The sequence below is a fragment of the Paroedura picta genome, chromosome 1 (assembly GCF_049243985.1).
Source record: "Paroedura picta isolate Pp20150507F chromosome 1, Ppicta_v3.0, whole genome shotgun sequence".
Classification (NCBI taxonomy): Eukaryota; Metazoa; Chordata; class Lepidosauria; order Squamata; family Gekkonidae; genus Paroedura; species Paroedura picta.
Genome location: NC_135369.1, coordinates 22,847,602 through 22,860,318, shown reverse-complemented (window position 1 = coordinate 22,860,318; position 12,717 = coordinate 22,847,602). Strand labels below are relative to the sequence as shown.

The 12,717-nt window shown below is 49.5% G+C and overlaps 1 protein-coding gene across 1 annotated transcript in view; it reads left to right on the top strand.

The window, feature by feature from the left end:
* The first annotated feature begins 5,665 nt into the window (after nucleotides 1-5,665).
* Nucleotides 5,666-12,717, top strand: part of NAALADL1 (N-acetylated alpha-linked acidic dipeptidase like 1) — a 28,172-nt gene continuing 21,120 nt past the window's right edge. The window contains exons 1-3 of the mRNA XM_077327145.1: nucleotides 5,666-5,967; nucleotides 8,294-8,466; nucleotides 10,275-10,396. Coding sequence (XP_077183260.1) covers nucleotides 5,744-5,967; nucleotides 8,294-8,466; nucleotides 10,275-10,396 — 519 coding nt within the window. The 5' untranslated portion in view covers nucleotides 5,666-5,743. The remainder of the gene's footprint in view (nucleotides 5,968-8,293; nucleotides 8,467-10,274; nucleotides 10,397-12,717) is intronic.

The following is a 12,717-nucleotide window of genomic DNA, read 5'->3' as shown; positions in this document are numbered from 1 at the left end:
AAAAACATAGCCTATGGTGTCTTTTCAATTCCCTTGGCCCTTTTCAGATCTCAGGGCTACTGTCCAAATCCAGCACGGAACCCCAGCGTGACGAGAAGCCTGGGTCACCTGACAGTTTTTGTTCTCTGACCATCCTGGATGTCGCACCCCCTCCTGCTTTCATGGATGGCGCCTCTGATACCCATGCCACATTCAGCCCATCTGACTCAGCCACCGAAACCAGCAAGTTAGGCTGCAGCTCTGAGTCAGACACCGCTGCCCCCAACGGAGAGGAGATCCCTCTGCTGGGCTACAAGGCCCTTACCCTACCGCCAGAAATGCCCATAAGGCGTCGCAGGAGCCATACCCAGGGGACAGCCTTTACCCCTTGGAAACAGACGTCCACAAAATTCTCTGTTGAGCACGTCAACTCAACCGAGAGTGAGTGCAGCGGAGAGGAAACGACCCCTCTGCGCCCCCTCTCGACACCACGCTTCTTATACTTGCGGCAAGAGACCCTGGTGGCTCCCTCAGCGCCTAGCAATTTCCCTCCTTTGCCTGACCCAGAGTCTGTTGTCTTTGGGCTGGTGCATCCTGCTACACCCCCTGGCGTTCCACTGAGCCGGCCGCTGGAGCTGACGCAAGAGCTCGACAGCTCTGAGAGTTCCATTGAGGGTGAGGTCTCCTGGTGTCCGGGCTTGATGGAGAAGACCTCAGGTTCCCACCTGGATTATCAGGCAGCCCAAAAGATGTTAGACAGTCTGCTTCAGAGGAACCCCGAGCAGGAGAAGAGCCAGGGGAAGGAACCGTCCAAGACTGGCAGACTGGGAGGGTTTCGCTTAGCTGGTCACCAAAAGGGGAGTGGGCCAGGCCAAATTTCAGGCCACCAACACAGAATCCGCTACAGCAAGGATTTCTCAAGCCCCGTGGAGCAATTGCTGGAGAGGAAGAGCTACCCTTGCCCCCAGTATGCCGGAGGGTCGCTTCCAAGGGCTGCCAAAAGGGAAGCAGTGGGGCTCAAGAGCATCAATGCTGCTCAAGACTCTACGTCACTCTGAACTGGGAAGACGTCTACCAATGTAGGGAGAAGAAGAAGAGCTGTATTTTTATGCCCTACTTCTCACTACCCAAACGAGTCCCAACACCTTTCCCTTCCTCTCCCCACCACAGACATTCTGTGAGGGTAGGTGGGGCTGAGAGCTTTAAGAGAACTGTTATGTGAGAACAGCTCTAACAGGACCATGACGAGCCCAAGGTCACTCAGTTGGTTCCATGTGGAGGAGGAGGCTTGGGGAATCAAACTGAGTTCTCCCACTTAGAGTCCACCACTTCTTCAACTCTACACCCCGTTGGCTTTCAAGAAAGCACTCAAACGCAACCTGCTCCTGTTCCCTCATTCCAGAGCAGGGGTGGGCAAGCTGTGTCCCTCCAGATGTCCATGGACTACAGTTCCCACAAGGCTCATGGGAACTGTAGACCATAAACATCCGGAGGGCCACAGTTTGCCCACCCCTCTTCCAGAGTATTTGTGTGGGGGAGGGGAGGGGAAAGCTGGTTTCAGTCCCTTGGTGCTGAGAAGTGTGTGGTTTACAGGAACGTTTTTCCAAATCCCTTTGTGGCATCTGGGCTGAAAAAGGGGTCTGGGGTTAAGTCCAAGTTTCAGTGGAGCCTTGTCGAACCCTTGCTGCTTCTTCCCAGGCTGTCTTTGCTTGCTTTGTGTTTCCCTTTAATTTAAAAAGAGAGAAACTGAAGAATAAGGCTCCATGTCCTTGCAGTAGCATGTGAGGCTTTGTCTTGGGATGGTATATAGCTTGGGTGCAGTTTTGCATTGTAGTCCAGAAGCACTTTAGAGGGGATGAGCTTTCATGAGGTCATGGCTCACTTGTTCAGATCACTACTTGATCTTTTCCCTGCTGAGTTTGTGAACTAACAAAGTTCAAACACTTTTCAGCAGTCAGTGAATTCTGTTTCCTCAAAAGTTACTTTCATCTCAGTCAGCTACTTGAAACGATGACAGAAAAGTTAGATGAATTGCTTTTAAATGGAGGCGAAGAGTTGAGCTTGGCTTTCTTGAGATATATCAGTGAGATCAGCACATGCTGTGATTGGCTCATTTGCACTTATGGGGATTGTCTCCTGTTGAGTTAAGAACCAATCACTAGTTTAGAGAATTGTTATGTAATTATGATAGAATAGATTTTTTAAAAGATTGATATTTTTCTAACAGTGTGCACTAGTGTGTTAAGGCAAATCAGATTTCTCTGGGTGGAAATTTCAGAAGAAGACTACGTGAGATTTCTGGGTATGTAACTTGGGCTCAAATACGTTGGCCACCTCATGAGAAGGAAGGACTCCCTGGAGAAGAGCCTAATGCTGGGAGTGATTGAGGGCAAAAGAAGAAGGGGACAACAGAGAATGAGGTGGCTGGATGGAGTCACTGAAGCAGTCCGTGCAAACTTAAATGGACTCTGGGGAATGGTAGAGGACAGGAAGGCCTGGATGGAGGATCATTGTCCATGGGGTCGTGATGGGTCGGACACGACTTCACACCTAACAACAACTTGGGCTTTGGGATAATCTCTAAAAGCAGCGAGACAGAAACCTGGTTTGCTTTATAAGCTATTATTCACCCTACACTATAATATGATAAGCAATGCTTGGAACTTTGATCATTTTAGCACTTATTTTTACAGTAACTGTAGGATTAATTTTCAGCGGTGGAAAATGCTTTCAAATCACAGCTGATTTATGGTGAACCCCAAAGAGTTTCCAAGGCAAGAAAGGTTCAGAAGTGGTTTGGCATTTTCTGCCTCTGCATCATGACCCTGGTGCTCCTTGGAGTCCCCCATCTAAATTCTAGCCAGGGCAAACCCTGCTTCGATTCTGAGACCTGATGAGATCTGACTAGTTTGGACTTTATAGTAGGGCAGGGTGAATTTTTACATGCTTGCATTTCCTACTGTCTTGCATCACAAAGAGAATGATTTCTTTTCTCAATAAAAGAAATGTCTGTACCAATTTTCAGTCTGGTATTGCCGGGTATAATTCTGATAAATGAACTCACCCCTTACTTGGTTGCATGATCAGATTTCAAGGTTGATCATCATCCTTCAATAGATCAAACCTGGAACCTTCAGCTGCTAAATGGTTTGCATTGTTTAGTTCAGATTCTCTAATTGGGTGTGGGGAAGAGAACATCTCTTTATACTCTGGCTCTTTAAAAAGGGAATAGTCCTTGTGTGAGCTGGCATGCTGGTTGGAGCATCGAACAGGGATCTGGGAGACCAAGGTCCAAATCGCTCCAGTGTCATGGAGGCCTGCTGGATCACCTTCAGCTGATTGGGCCTGCTTAGCCAAAGCTACCCCTCACAGGGTTGTTGTGAAGATGAGGTGGTGGAAGAGAGGGGAACAACGTGAGCCGTTTTATGTCCTCGCTCGGGAGTTGCCAACTTTCCGCTATGACTCCCAGTGTTCCCAGCATGCTTTCCTGCCAGGGCTGATGGGAACTGTAGTTTTTGTGGCCTTCCCAATTGAAAGGCTGAGAGGATGACAACTTTGGCTGCAGCAGCCCAGGAAGTTCAGAGCATGAACATGAGCATCTCCTGGCTGTCTGGCTGTCTATGATGACAAATGCTCCAACCACACGAGTGCATTAAATAACTGAATTGCAAATGGTGTATAGATTCTCCTGTAATTAGTAAGGCCTGGCTCCAAAGATGAGGCTCATCCATTTGTGTGTGGGTGTGTAAGTTGTGGCTCAGTGGTTTTCACGCAAGAGGCCTGTGCAAAGTGCTGGTGTCTTGACTCCATGGCTGTGGAGTCCTGAAGACTCCCAAGAGTCTTGTTGAGAAGGGAGCTGAATAAATCCATGGGTCGGCAAGCACGGTGAAACCTGTGCTGTTGTTTCTGCAAAGGCTCATTTGCATGCAGAATGACCAGGGTTCAGTCCCCAGCATCTTTACTTGAAAAGATCAGGGAGTCAGTGGTGTGAAAGGCCTCAGCCTGAAACCAGGGAGAACCACTACCAGTCTGAACAAGCAATATTAACCTTGAGGGACCAAAGGTCTGGTTTGGTGTAAGGCAGCTTCACCTGTTCATGTATCATGCAGAAGGTCCCTTGTTCCAACCCTGGCATCTCCAGCCCTTGGTAATACCTGAGGTAGGCAGGCACTGGAGAAGATCTCAGCCATCTGAAAGTTGTGGCGTAGAAAATACTGAACAAAATGATAAGCTCCTACCTTACATTTAGACCGAGATTCAATCCCAAGAATATTGATAGCCTCTTGGAGAGCTTCTGCCAATCTGATTAAGGTCAAATACACACATACTCCGGAAAACGATTTTTCGTCAGCTTTGTGAGGTGAGGTGAGAAAAGTGAAAAGATCATTTTGATTTTCATAATTCGTCCGGGGTTTCCAAATGTGTTTCCCCCTAGTTTTTAAAATCTGTCTATTGTCTGTCTGCCTTTATGCAGCCGCTCCCAAACCAGCTGGCCCATGGGAGCTTACATGAGCTTATCCATAAAACAGTAAAAAGTCAATATAACGTTAACCCCTTTCTCCCCAGCCACCCTCCCCCTTCCCCAACCTGCTGTGAAATTGGCACCATATATACCCAAGGGTATATGAGCCTCTTGTGGCGCAGAGTGGTAAGGCAGCAGAAATGCTGTCTGAAGCTGTCTGCCCATGAGGCTGGGAGTTCAATCCCAGCAGCCGGCTCAAGGTTGACTCAGCCTTCCATCCTTCCGAGGTTGGTAAAATGAGTACCCAGCTTGCTGGGGGGTAAACGGTAATGACTGGGGAAGGAACTGGCAAACAACCCCGTATTGAGTCTGCCATGAAAGCGCTAGAGGGCGTCACCCCAAGGGTCAGACATGACCCGGTGCTTGCACTGGGGATACCTTTACCTTAACCTTTTTATACCCGAGGGAGAAGTCATACAGACAAGGCTCCCAAAAGTCCTGAAGGAGGAATGAGTCTTCCAGGTCCTGGCTCAACCAAATGCCTGATCTGTCTAAGAAGATTCCCGGTAGCGTTCTGAGGAAAGATTGCTTTCTGTTTGATAATGTGGAGAGCTAATGCCACTCAGCAGTGACCCGCAGTCTGTTTCCGGACAGGACAGCTACACCTATGTTTAAGAGAATCCAGTGAATCTGAATATAAGATACTTGTATCCTGCTTTTCTCTCCAACGTGTACCCAAAGTGGCTTATAACTAGGGATGGGCACAAACCGCAAAAATATGGGTTCCAGTCATGATTCCTCTGGTGTGCCCAATTCATGAACCATGAACTGTTACAAACTTCTCGTGGTCTCATCAACTGGTTCAGCTCATGAAGTTTGTGAGGTGGTGGAATGCTCCTCCTGGCATGCCACAAACACCAGACTGACTCTCCTCTACTTGCCCTTCAAGTCTGGTGAGGACTGGATTTATGGGGTCTGAGTTACAGTCCCCCCATAGAGGCGCCCCCAAGAAAGCATGTTTCTTCATGAATAAAGCAAAGTGGACTGCTTTTAACCCAATGAGGGACTTATGCAGGTGAACTCTCTCCTTCATCTTATTTCTCTGTGCTCTTTGGACATTTCTCCTCTGTTCACTCAGCTCATTTCCTGTATCACGAAGTGCCAAATTCTTTTATCAGCCCATCCCAGATGATCAAAGGCCATGCCGGGACAGAAGACCTTTAACCTATCTCTCCCGAGCAATAGGCACATGGTTGTATTCGCTCAATAGACAGCCTTCTTCTTTCACCGGCCCTGGGAGATATGGCAGAGTGCAGGAAGAACTGGAAGTATATCCTTGGGGCCGTGCTTTCTGGAGTTGGAGCGCTGACTGTTGGGATCTTGCTGGGGCACTATGCCATCCCGAAAGACACAGCTGGTCCTGCGGCCCCCAGCTGGGTGCACAGCCAGTCACAAGATCTGGACGAAGATCTACTCCGGGACTTTATGAACCAAGTGGAGGCCGGCAACATCCGGGAAAATCTCCGGTAAAGTTGGAAAACGACTCCTAATAATCTAGTTTTGGGGGGAGAAGAAGAAGAAGAGTTGGTTCTTATATGCCGCTTTTCTCTTCCCGAAGGAGGCTCAAAGCGGCTTACAGTCGCCTTCCCATTCCTCTCCCCACAACAGACACCCTGTGGGGTAGGTGAGGCTGAGAGAGCGCTGATATTCCTGCCTGGTCAGAACAGTTTTATCAGTGCCGTGGCGAGCCCAAGGTCACCCAGCTAGCTGCATATGGGGGAGTGCAGAATCGAACCAGATGTGCCAGATCAGAAGTCCGCACTCCTAACCACTACACCAAAATGGGGAGATGGGGGGGTTTCTGGTGGGACGTGCATGCCTCTGGGGTCCAACTTTAAAGAAAAAATAGCCTAGGCAAAGTATATGTCTAACCTATTTGCCCAAATGTATTTCTACACTGGGAGCTCAGATGAAGAAGAAAAACTCCTTTCTGAGAAGAAGTCACTAACTAACAGATTTATAGTACCACTAGGAACAAAGCCCATTTTTAAAAATGGGCATGTGGAGGGTTGAGGAGAAGACAGTGGGGGCAGGCACAGCGCAGGAAGCCCAATGGGCTCGGCAGGCTCCAGGCTGGGTCTGGAGCGTCCATTGCGGCAAAGGGACAGCCTAGCTGCGGCTGTGCCGCGGCCAGGCTGTCCCTTTGCCGGGCTGAAGCTGGGAGGGCTGTCCTGACCGCCGCCTACCTTGCTTGCCTGCAGGGTAATGGTGGCGGTCAGGGCGGGCGACGTGGGGGGGTGGGTTGGCAGGCGCGAAGCGTTTATTTCTACCACTCCTGCGGAGCGGTTTAAAGATTCTAAGCTGAGACTTCAGGGTCACACTGTTATTGTGACAGGAGCTAATGTGGATGCATGTATACAACAGCTTAAACCCAGAATTCAGCTTTGTTGGTCTTAAAAGTGCCTCTGGACTCAAACTTTGTTCAGATATTAAGGAGTTTGGTTTTTATACCTCACTTTTCACAACCCAAAGGAGTCTCAAAGCAACTTACAATCACCTTCCTTTCCTCTCCCTGTGGGGTAGGTCAGACTGAGAGAGTTCTGAGAGAAACTGCTCTGTGAGAACTGCTGTAACAGGACTGTGACTAGCCCAGGGTCACCCAGCTGGCTGCATATGGAGGAGCGGGGAATCAAACCCAGCTGGTCAGATTAGAACCCGCTGCTCTTAACCACTCCACCAAGCTGGTTTGAGTAATATGGAAAGTTTTAAGCACCACCACCGTTCTTTTGCTGCGAGATGTGGTGAAGGCACTCGCAGGTGGCTTTAAAAGACAATCAGGCACATTAATCAAGGATAGGTCTATTCATAGATATTAACCATTATAATTAGTTGATGGTATTTGCAGCCATGAGATGGTGCTGATGGCCACTCTTTTAAAGGGTCTGTAAAGGGAGGCTGGCAGGGAAGAAAGCCAGCTTGGTGTAACAGTTAGGAGTGCAGACTTCTAATCTGGTGAGCCGGGGAATGCTCGTCCTCCACATGTAGCCAGCTGGGTGACCTTGGGCTCCCCATGGGGCTGATAAAGCTGTTTTGAGCCAGCAGTAATATCAGGGCTCTCTCACCTTACATACCTCATAGGGTGTCTGTTGTAAGTAGAAGAAAGGGAAGGTGAATGTAAGCCACTTTGAGACTCCTTTGGGAAGAGAAAAGCGGCATTTAAGAACCATCTTCTTCCTCCTTCTCTAGCTGTGCCCTCAGCAACTCCCCAACACCTTTCCAGAACAAAGAACCCAGCATCTAAGTGACTGCATCCAGAATCCTGCTTTTGCAGACTAGCTATAATTAAAATAAACTATGGTTCTACATTGTGCCCGAACTAAGCTTAACAGTAGATTCAAATGGGTAGCCATGTTGGCCTGAAACAGCACAACAAAACAAAATGAGAGTCCAGTGGTATATTTAAGACCAACAAAGATTCGTTCAAGGCGTGAGCTTTCGAGTGCAAGCACTCTTCCTCAGACTATGAACTGACTATCATTATATTCCCACTGTTATGATTTTGTTTTGTTGTAAGCTTAACAGGGCAATCCTAAACAGAACTCTGGTTGAGAAAGCCTGTTCTAGTGGGTCAGTTCTTAGCTTCTTAGTCTTTTGCGATGACTAGAAGATGCACGGTAGCACTGGGAGTTTGCAATCATGGGGAATCAAATGAGAAATCAGAGGAAAGATGTGGTAAAAAAGGGAAGGCAATGACTTTGAGATGCTGAATTCCAGGCCAGATCCCAAATTTCCACATGTGCCTCAAACATGGCTACCCATGCTCACCAGCCAGTCCCTGTTCTTTCACATTAGGATCTTGTCCTCCAAGCCCCACATAGCTACCACCGATGGGGACAAAGACCTGGTGCAGCTGCTGCTGAGTCGCTGGAAGGACCCAGAAACTGGGTTGGACAGTGCTACCGAGGCGGTCTACGAGGTGTTCCTGTCTTTCCCTGACTCAGAGAGACCAAATAGTGTGGCTGTGGGTAAGTGTCCAGCATGGACTTTGGAGAGAGGTGGGATGGAAAAGGATGCCCACCTGCTGGCATTTGTTTAATTGTGAGAGGTCACAGTCCCAACGGCTGGCTGTTGCATTATAGCAATAATTTACATCTGGCTCTTTTTGTCCACAACTGGCCAGACAGCCTGGCTTAGCTGAAGCTCATTTGAGCTTGAAGGATAAGCAAGGTTGTTCATGATCACTGCTTGGGTGAGAGACCTATAATCATAGACCTGGAAGGGTCCTTATAGGCCTTATAGGCCAATCCCTTGCTCTCAATGCAGGATCAGCCTAAAGCAGGGGTAGTCAAACTGCGGCCCTCCAGATGTCCATGGACTACAATTCCCAGGAGCCCCCTGCCAGCGTTTGCTGGCAGGGGGCTCCTGGGAATTGTAGTCCATGGACATCTGGAGGGCCGCAGTTTGACTACCCCTGAAGCATCCAGGAAAAGGAACTGTCCAGCTGCTGCTTAAAGACCACCAGTGAGGGGGAGCTCACCACCTCCTCAGGCAGACGATTCCACTGCTGAATTGTACCATTCCATGTTTATTAGTTGGTGCTTCCCCAGAAGCTTTCTGCAGCTCAAGATTAGTTTCAAAACAGTAAAGTCTTGCAGTACTGAACTTGGCAGATCAGTATTGTCAAATTTTGCTTACTGCACTTGAAAAAAGGTCAAAGTTGTACCCAAAGGTCCTGGTGAGTCTAGTTGAGACTCGCTGTTTAATCAGCACACAACGACTTTGTGAGGCAGGCTAAGATAAGAAACTGACTGGGCCACAGGCACTTTATAGAAACGTTGAAACATAGAATCAGTTGGAAGGGACCTTCAGGGTCATCTAGTCCAACCCCCTGCAGAACCTCTGATAGGCTACACCTGGTCATGTGACACGCTTGCCTTAAAGGAGAAGCCCCTAATTTCTCTCAGCTTCTGTCGGTCCTGGATTTTTCCTCCCTCCTCTGCCTTTTTCGATCCTCTCCCCCTCCCCTCCAAGAAAAGAAAGAGGCTCCCTGCCTGGCTCCTCTCCCCCCCCCCACCTTCTGAGCCTCCCTAACCACGTGCAGAAGACTTTACTGTTTCAGTGGGGAGATGGGGGGGAGAGGAAGACTCGAGTTCAAAGTGATCTGAATTCAACAGGATTGACAATGGAATAAACAAAGTAAGTGCAGACTCTGCCCAGGTAAAAGGGCCCTATTAAGTCTGTGGGTTCGGCAGACACGGACTCCAAGCAAACTCCAAGGAACACCACAATACTGAACAAGGAACAAGGGAAGAAAAACATGATATATGCTTTAGTTGGCATTCCAGGAGCTCTGACTCAGTGGTCCCCAACCTTTATTAGGCTGGGGACCGGCAGGGCGTCGGGCCGCGCCCGCGGGGACCGCACCCACGCATCGGGCCGCACGGGCGCGGCCTGGCCCTGATTCCCTCTCCCCGCCCTCCCCGCAGTAAGAAGCTTCCCGGGCCGCAAGCTTGCGGCCTGGGAAGTTTTTTACTGCAGGGGGGGGGGCAGGGAGAGGGAGCCGCGGCCCGGCGCCATGGCCTTTGCCGCCCGGCGCCGGGCCGCGGCCCGCAGGTTGGGGACCACTGCTCTGACTGACCCTTAATGAAGCTGCTTGGTTGATAAAGTCCCAGCAGTTCTAGTCTATGACTGGTTAACTTCTCAAGCTCTGGCTTGCATTAGCACTACCCTGTCCTCATACACAACAGGGATGGAAGCGAACGTACTTTGAGAACAGGGTGGTAGATTATGATTCGGCATTCCCTGATCAGCTTTCCCTCCTCTTTTCTGGCAGTGTTGGAAAATGGCACCCACGCCTTCTTCTCCCGACAGAAAGAGGAAAATCTCACAACTGACCAAGCAGACCCAGCAGTGGTCCAGCCCTATGCGGCCTATGCTCCTCCCGGAAACCCCCAGGTACAACAAACTAAGACCCCTCTCGCATGTGCCGCTTATCCTGCTATCTAATCTCTAACTTTACTATCTAAGCCTCTGCTTGGAATTTGCCCCGTTTAAAAGCCAGTCAGGGCCACCACCTCAGGATCCCACAGTGGTTGCCATGTCAACATGTGCTCATTGTTTTTAGTGCCCTGCTTATTGGCATCGCTGCCAGACTGGAGAATAGCAAAGCGTCTCTGGAAAGGAGAAAAGGCCCAGCCTTCCTGAAATGGCCCTGCTGGCAGAGGACTCCCAGCAAATGTCTGACTAAGTCCTCCAAGATTTAAACCACCCTCTTCTACCTCATATTATCAGGGCAACAATAACAGATTCCATGGAGGAAGCTGCATGGTTGCCAGTCTCCAGGTGAGGCCTGTGGTTCCCCAGGAATGACAAATAATCTTCAGTTTTCCTGGAGGAAAAGGCAGTTTAGGAGAGTGGACGATACGGTTTTACACCCTTCCTGAGCTCCCTCCCGTTCTCAAACCCCACCTTCCACCGCTCAATTTCCAGGAAATTGGCAGCCCCAGACTCACTGTTTCATATTGCAGTCTCTTCCTGACTCCCATTCACCCACAGGCCTGATTGGTCATCCCCTCAGGATGATATTCTAATGGATTATCTCTGGAGATGAAACCGCTTCCTCATTCAACAAGAAATGTCCACCATTTTATCTAATATATTTTTTTGACTAAGAAACTCTGGACCAGGGGTAGTCAAAACTGCGGCCCTCCAGATGTCCATGGACTACAATTCCCAGAAGCCCCTGCCAGCATTCGTTGGCAGGAGCTTCTGAGGATTGTAGTCCATGGACATCTGGAGGGCCGCAGTTTGACTACCCCTGCTCTGGACTGTAGCATAGCTCTCCCTCCCTCTGTTTTATCCTCCCAACAGCCCCATGAGGGAGATTAGTGTAAGAGGGCTTTGCTACATGTTTGTCAGTGGACAACACTTCATGAACAGAAAAGGACTGCAGTGTGACTAGAAGAAACAAAACCTTTGAGGCATGACCAACATAAATGAAGATGTGGTGGAAACCTTCCCCTGGGCTACTCCCCTCCAAGTGGGGCTTGGACTTTCCCTGGAACTGATTTTCAGAATGCAGCAATCATTTTCCCTGGAGAAAATGGCAGCTGTGTAGGGTGGACTCCATGGCATCTACACTGGGGTCCCAATCTTACATCAAACTCCACCCCAAATTGCCCCCCTCCCCGCAACTTGCTGGGAACTTCCCAGATTGGAATTGGCCAACCTCCTTCCCCCATGTGCTCCTTTTTCACGCCTTCAGACGTCTCTGTGGAGCTCTTGTTGGCTCTATTAACTGATTGTAGCCACATGTGAAAGCAATAGGGTCTCCACTGGTGTGGTTTAAGGAGAAGAAAATAGCATGAATGGGAAGACCTCAACCTCCCTTGCCTGATGATGCATCTGGACTCCGGAGGGTTCAGAAATTCTCTCTCTGAGATCTCATGGTGGGTCTGCTGACCTGTAAGATTGCCTCTTTTCCGGAAACTGGTCTTTCCCTGTATATCTGTTCCACATAATATATTTCTGGTAAGGGCTTGGAGGAGGAGTGTGTTTCATGTCTTAAGTGCCAATCAGTGTTTAGCACCGACTCAGGGCAGCTATCGCGCCCCTTAGTCTCCTCCTCCAACGGCTTGCCTGTCTGTCCAGTGGCCAGCCAATTGCCTTCGGTCCCCCACCCCTGACGACCCCCTCCTCCTTCCACTTTCCTTTGAGGCTTGGAGGCTGCAGATACCTGCTGCATGAGAGCTGCCCCTGCCAGTGAGTTCCCTAACAGCTGCCTTCAACCTTTGCAGGTCCTGGAGGGAGGGGGAGGCCGTCCTCAGAGTTCTTCTACTCCACCCCCTTAATCTAGTGCCTGTTGTATTCCTAAACACAATGGGCTTGGCCTCTAATTTGTAAATAAAGCAGAGAGTGCTTTGTCCTCTAAAGGAAAACAAGTCAGGTAAAAACCCTAAGGCTCAACGTACCCTCCCCTGAATGGCCAAGGCTCTCACCTGTTCTCATCAGATCTCAGAAGCTAAGTGGAATCTGCCCTGGTCTGCACTTTGGAGAAAGACCACTAAGGAAGCATAGGATTTCTACACAGAGGCAGGCAGTGGCAAACCACCTCTGTTCCTCTCTTGCCTCGAGAACCCCGTGGGATCACCCAAGTTCTGACTAGGGATGCCAACCTCCAAGTGGGCCCTGGGGATCTCAATTACAGAAAATAAGAGAAAATGGATGCTTTGGAAGGTGGACTCTTGTATCCCACTGAGGTCTGTGTCCTCGCCAGG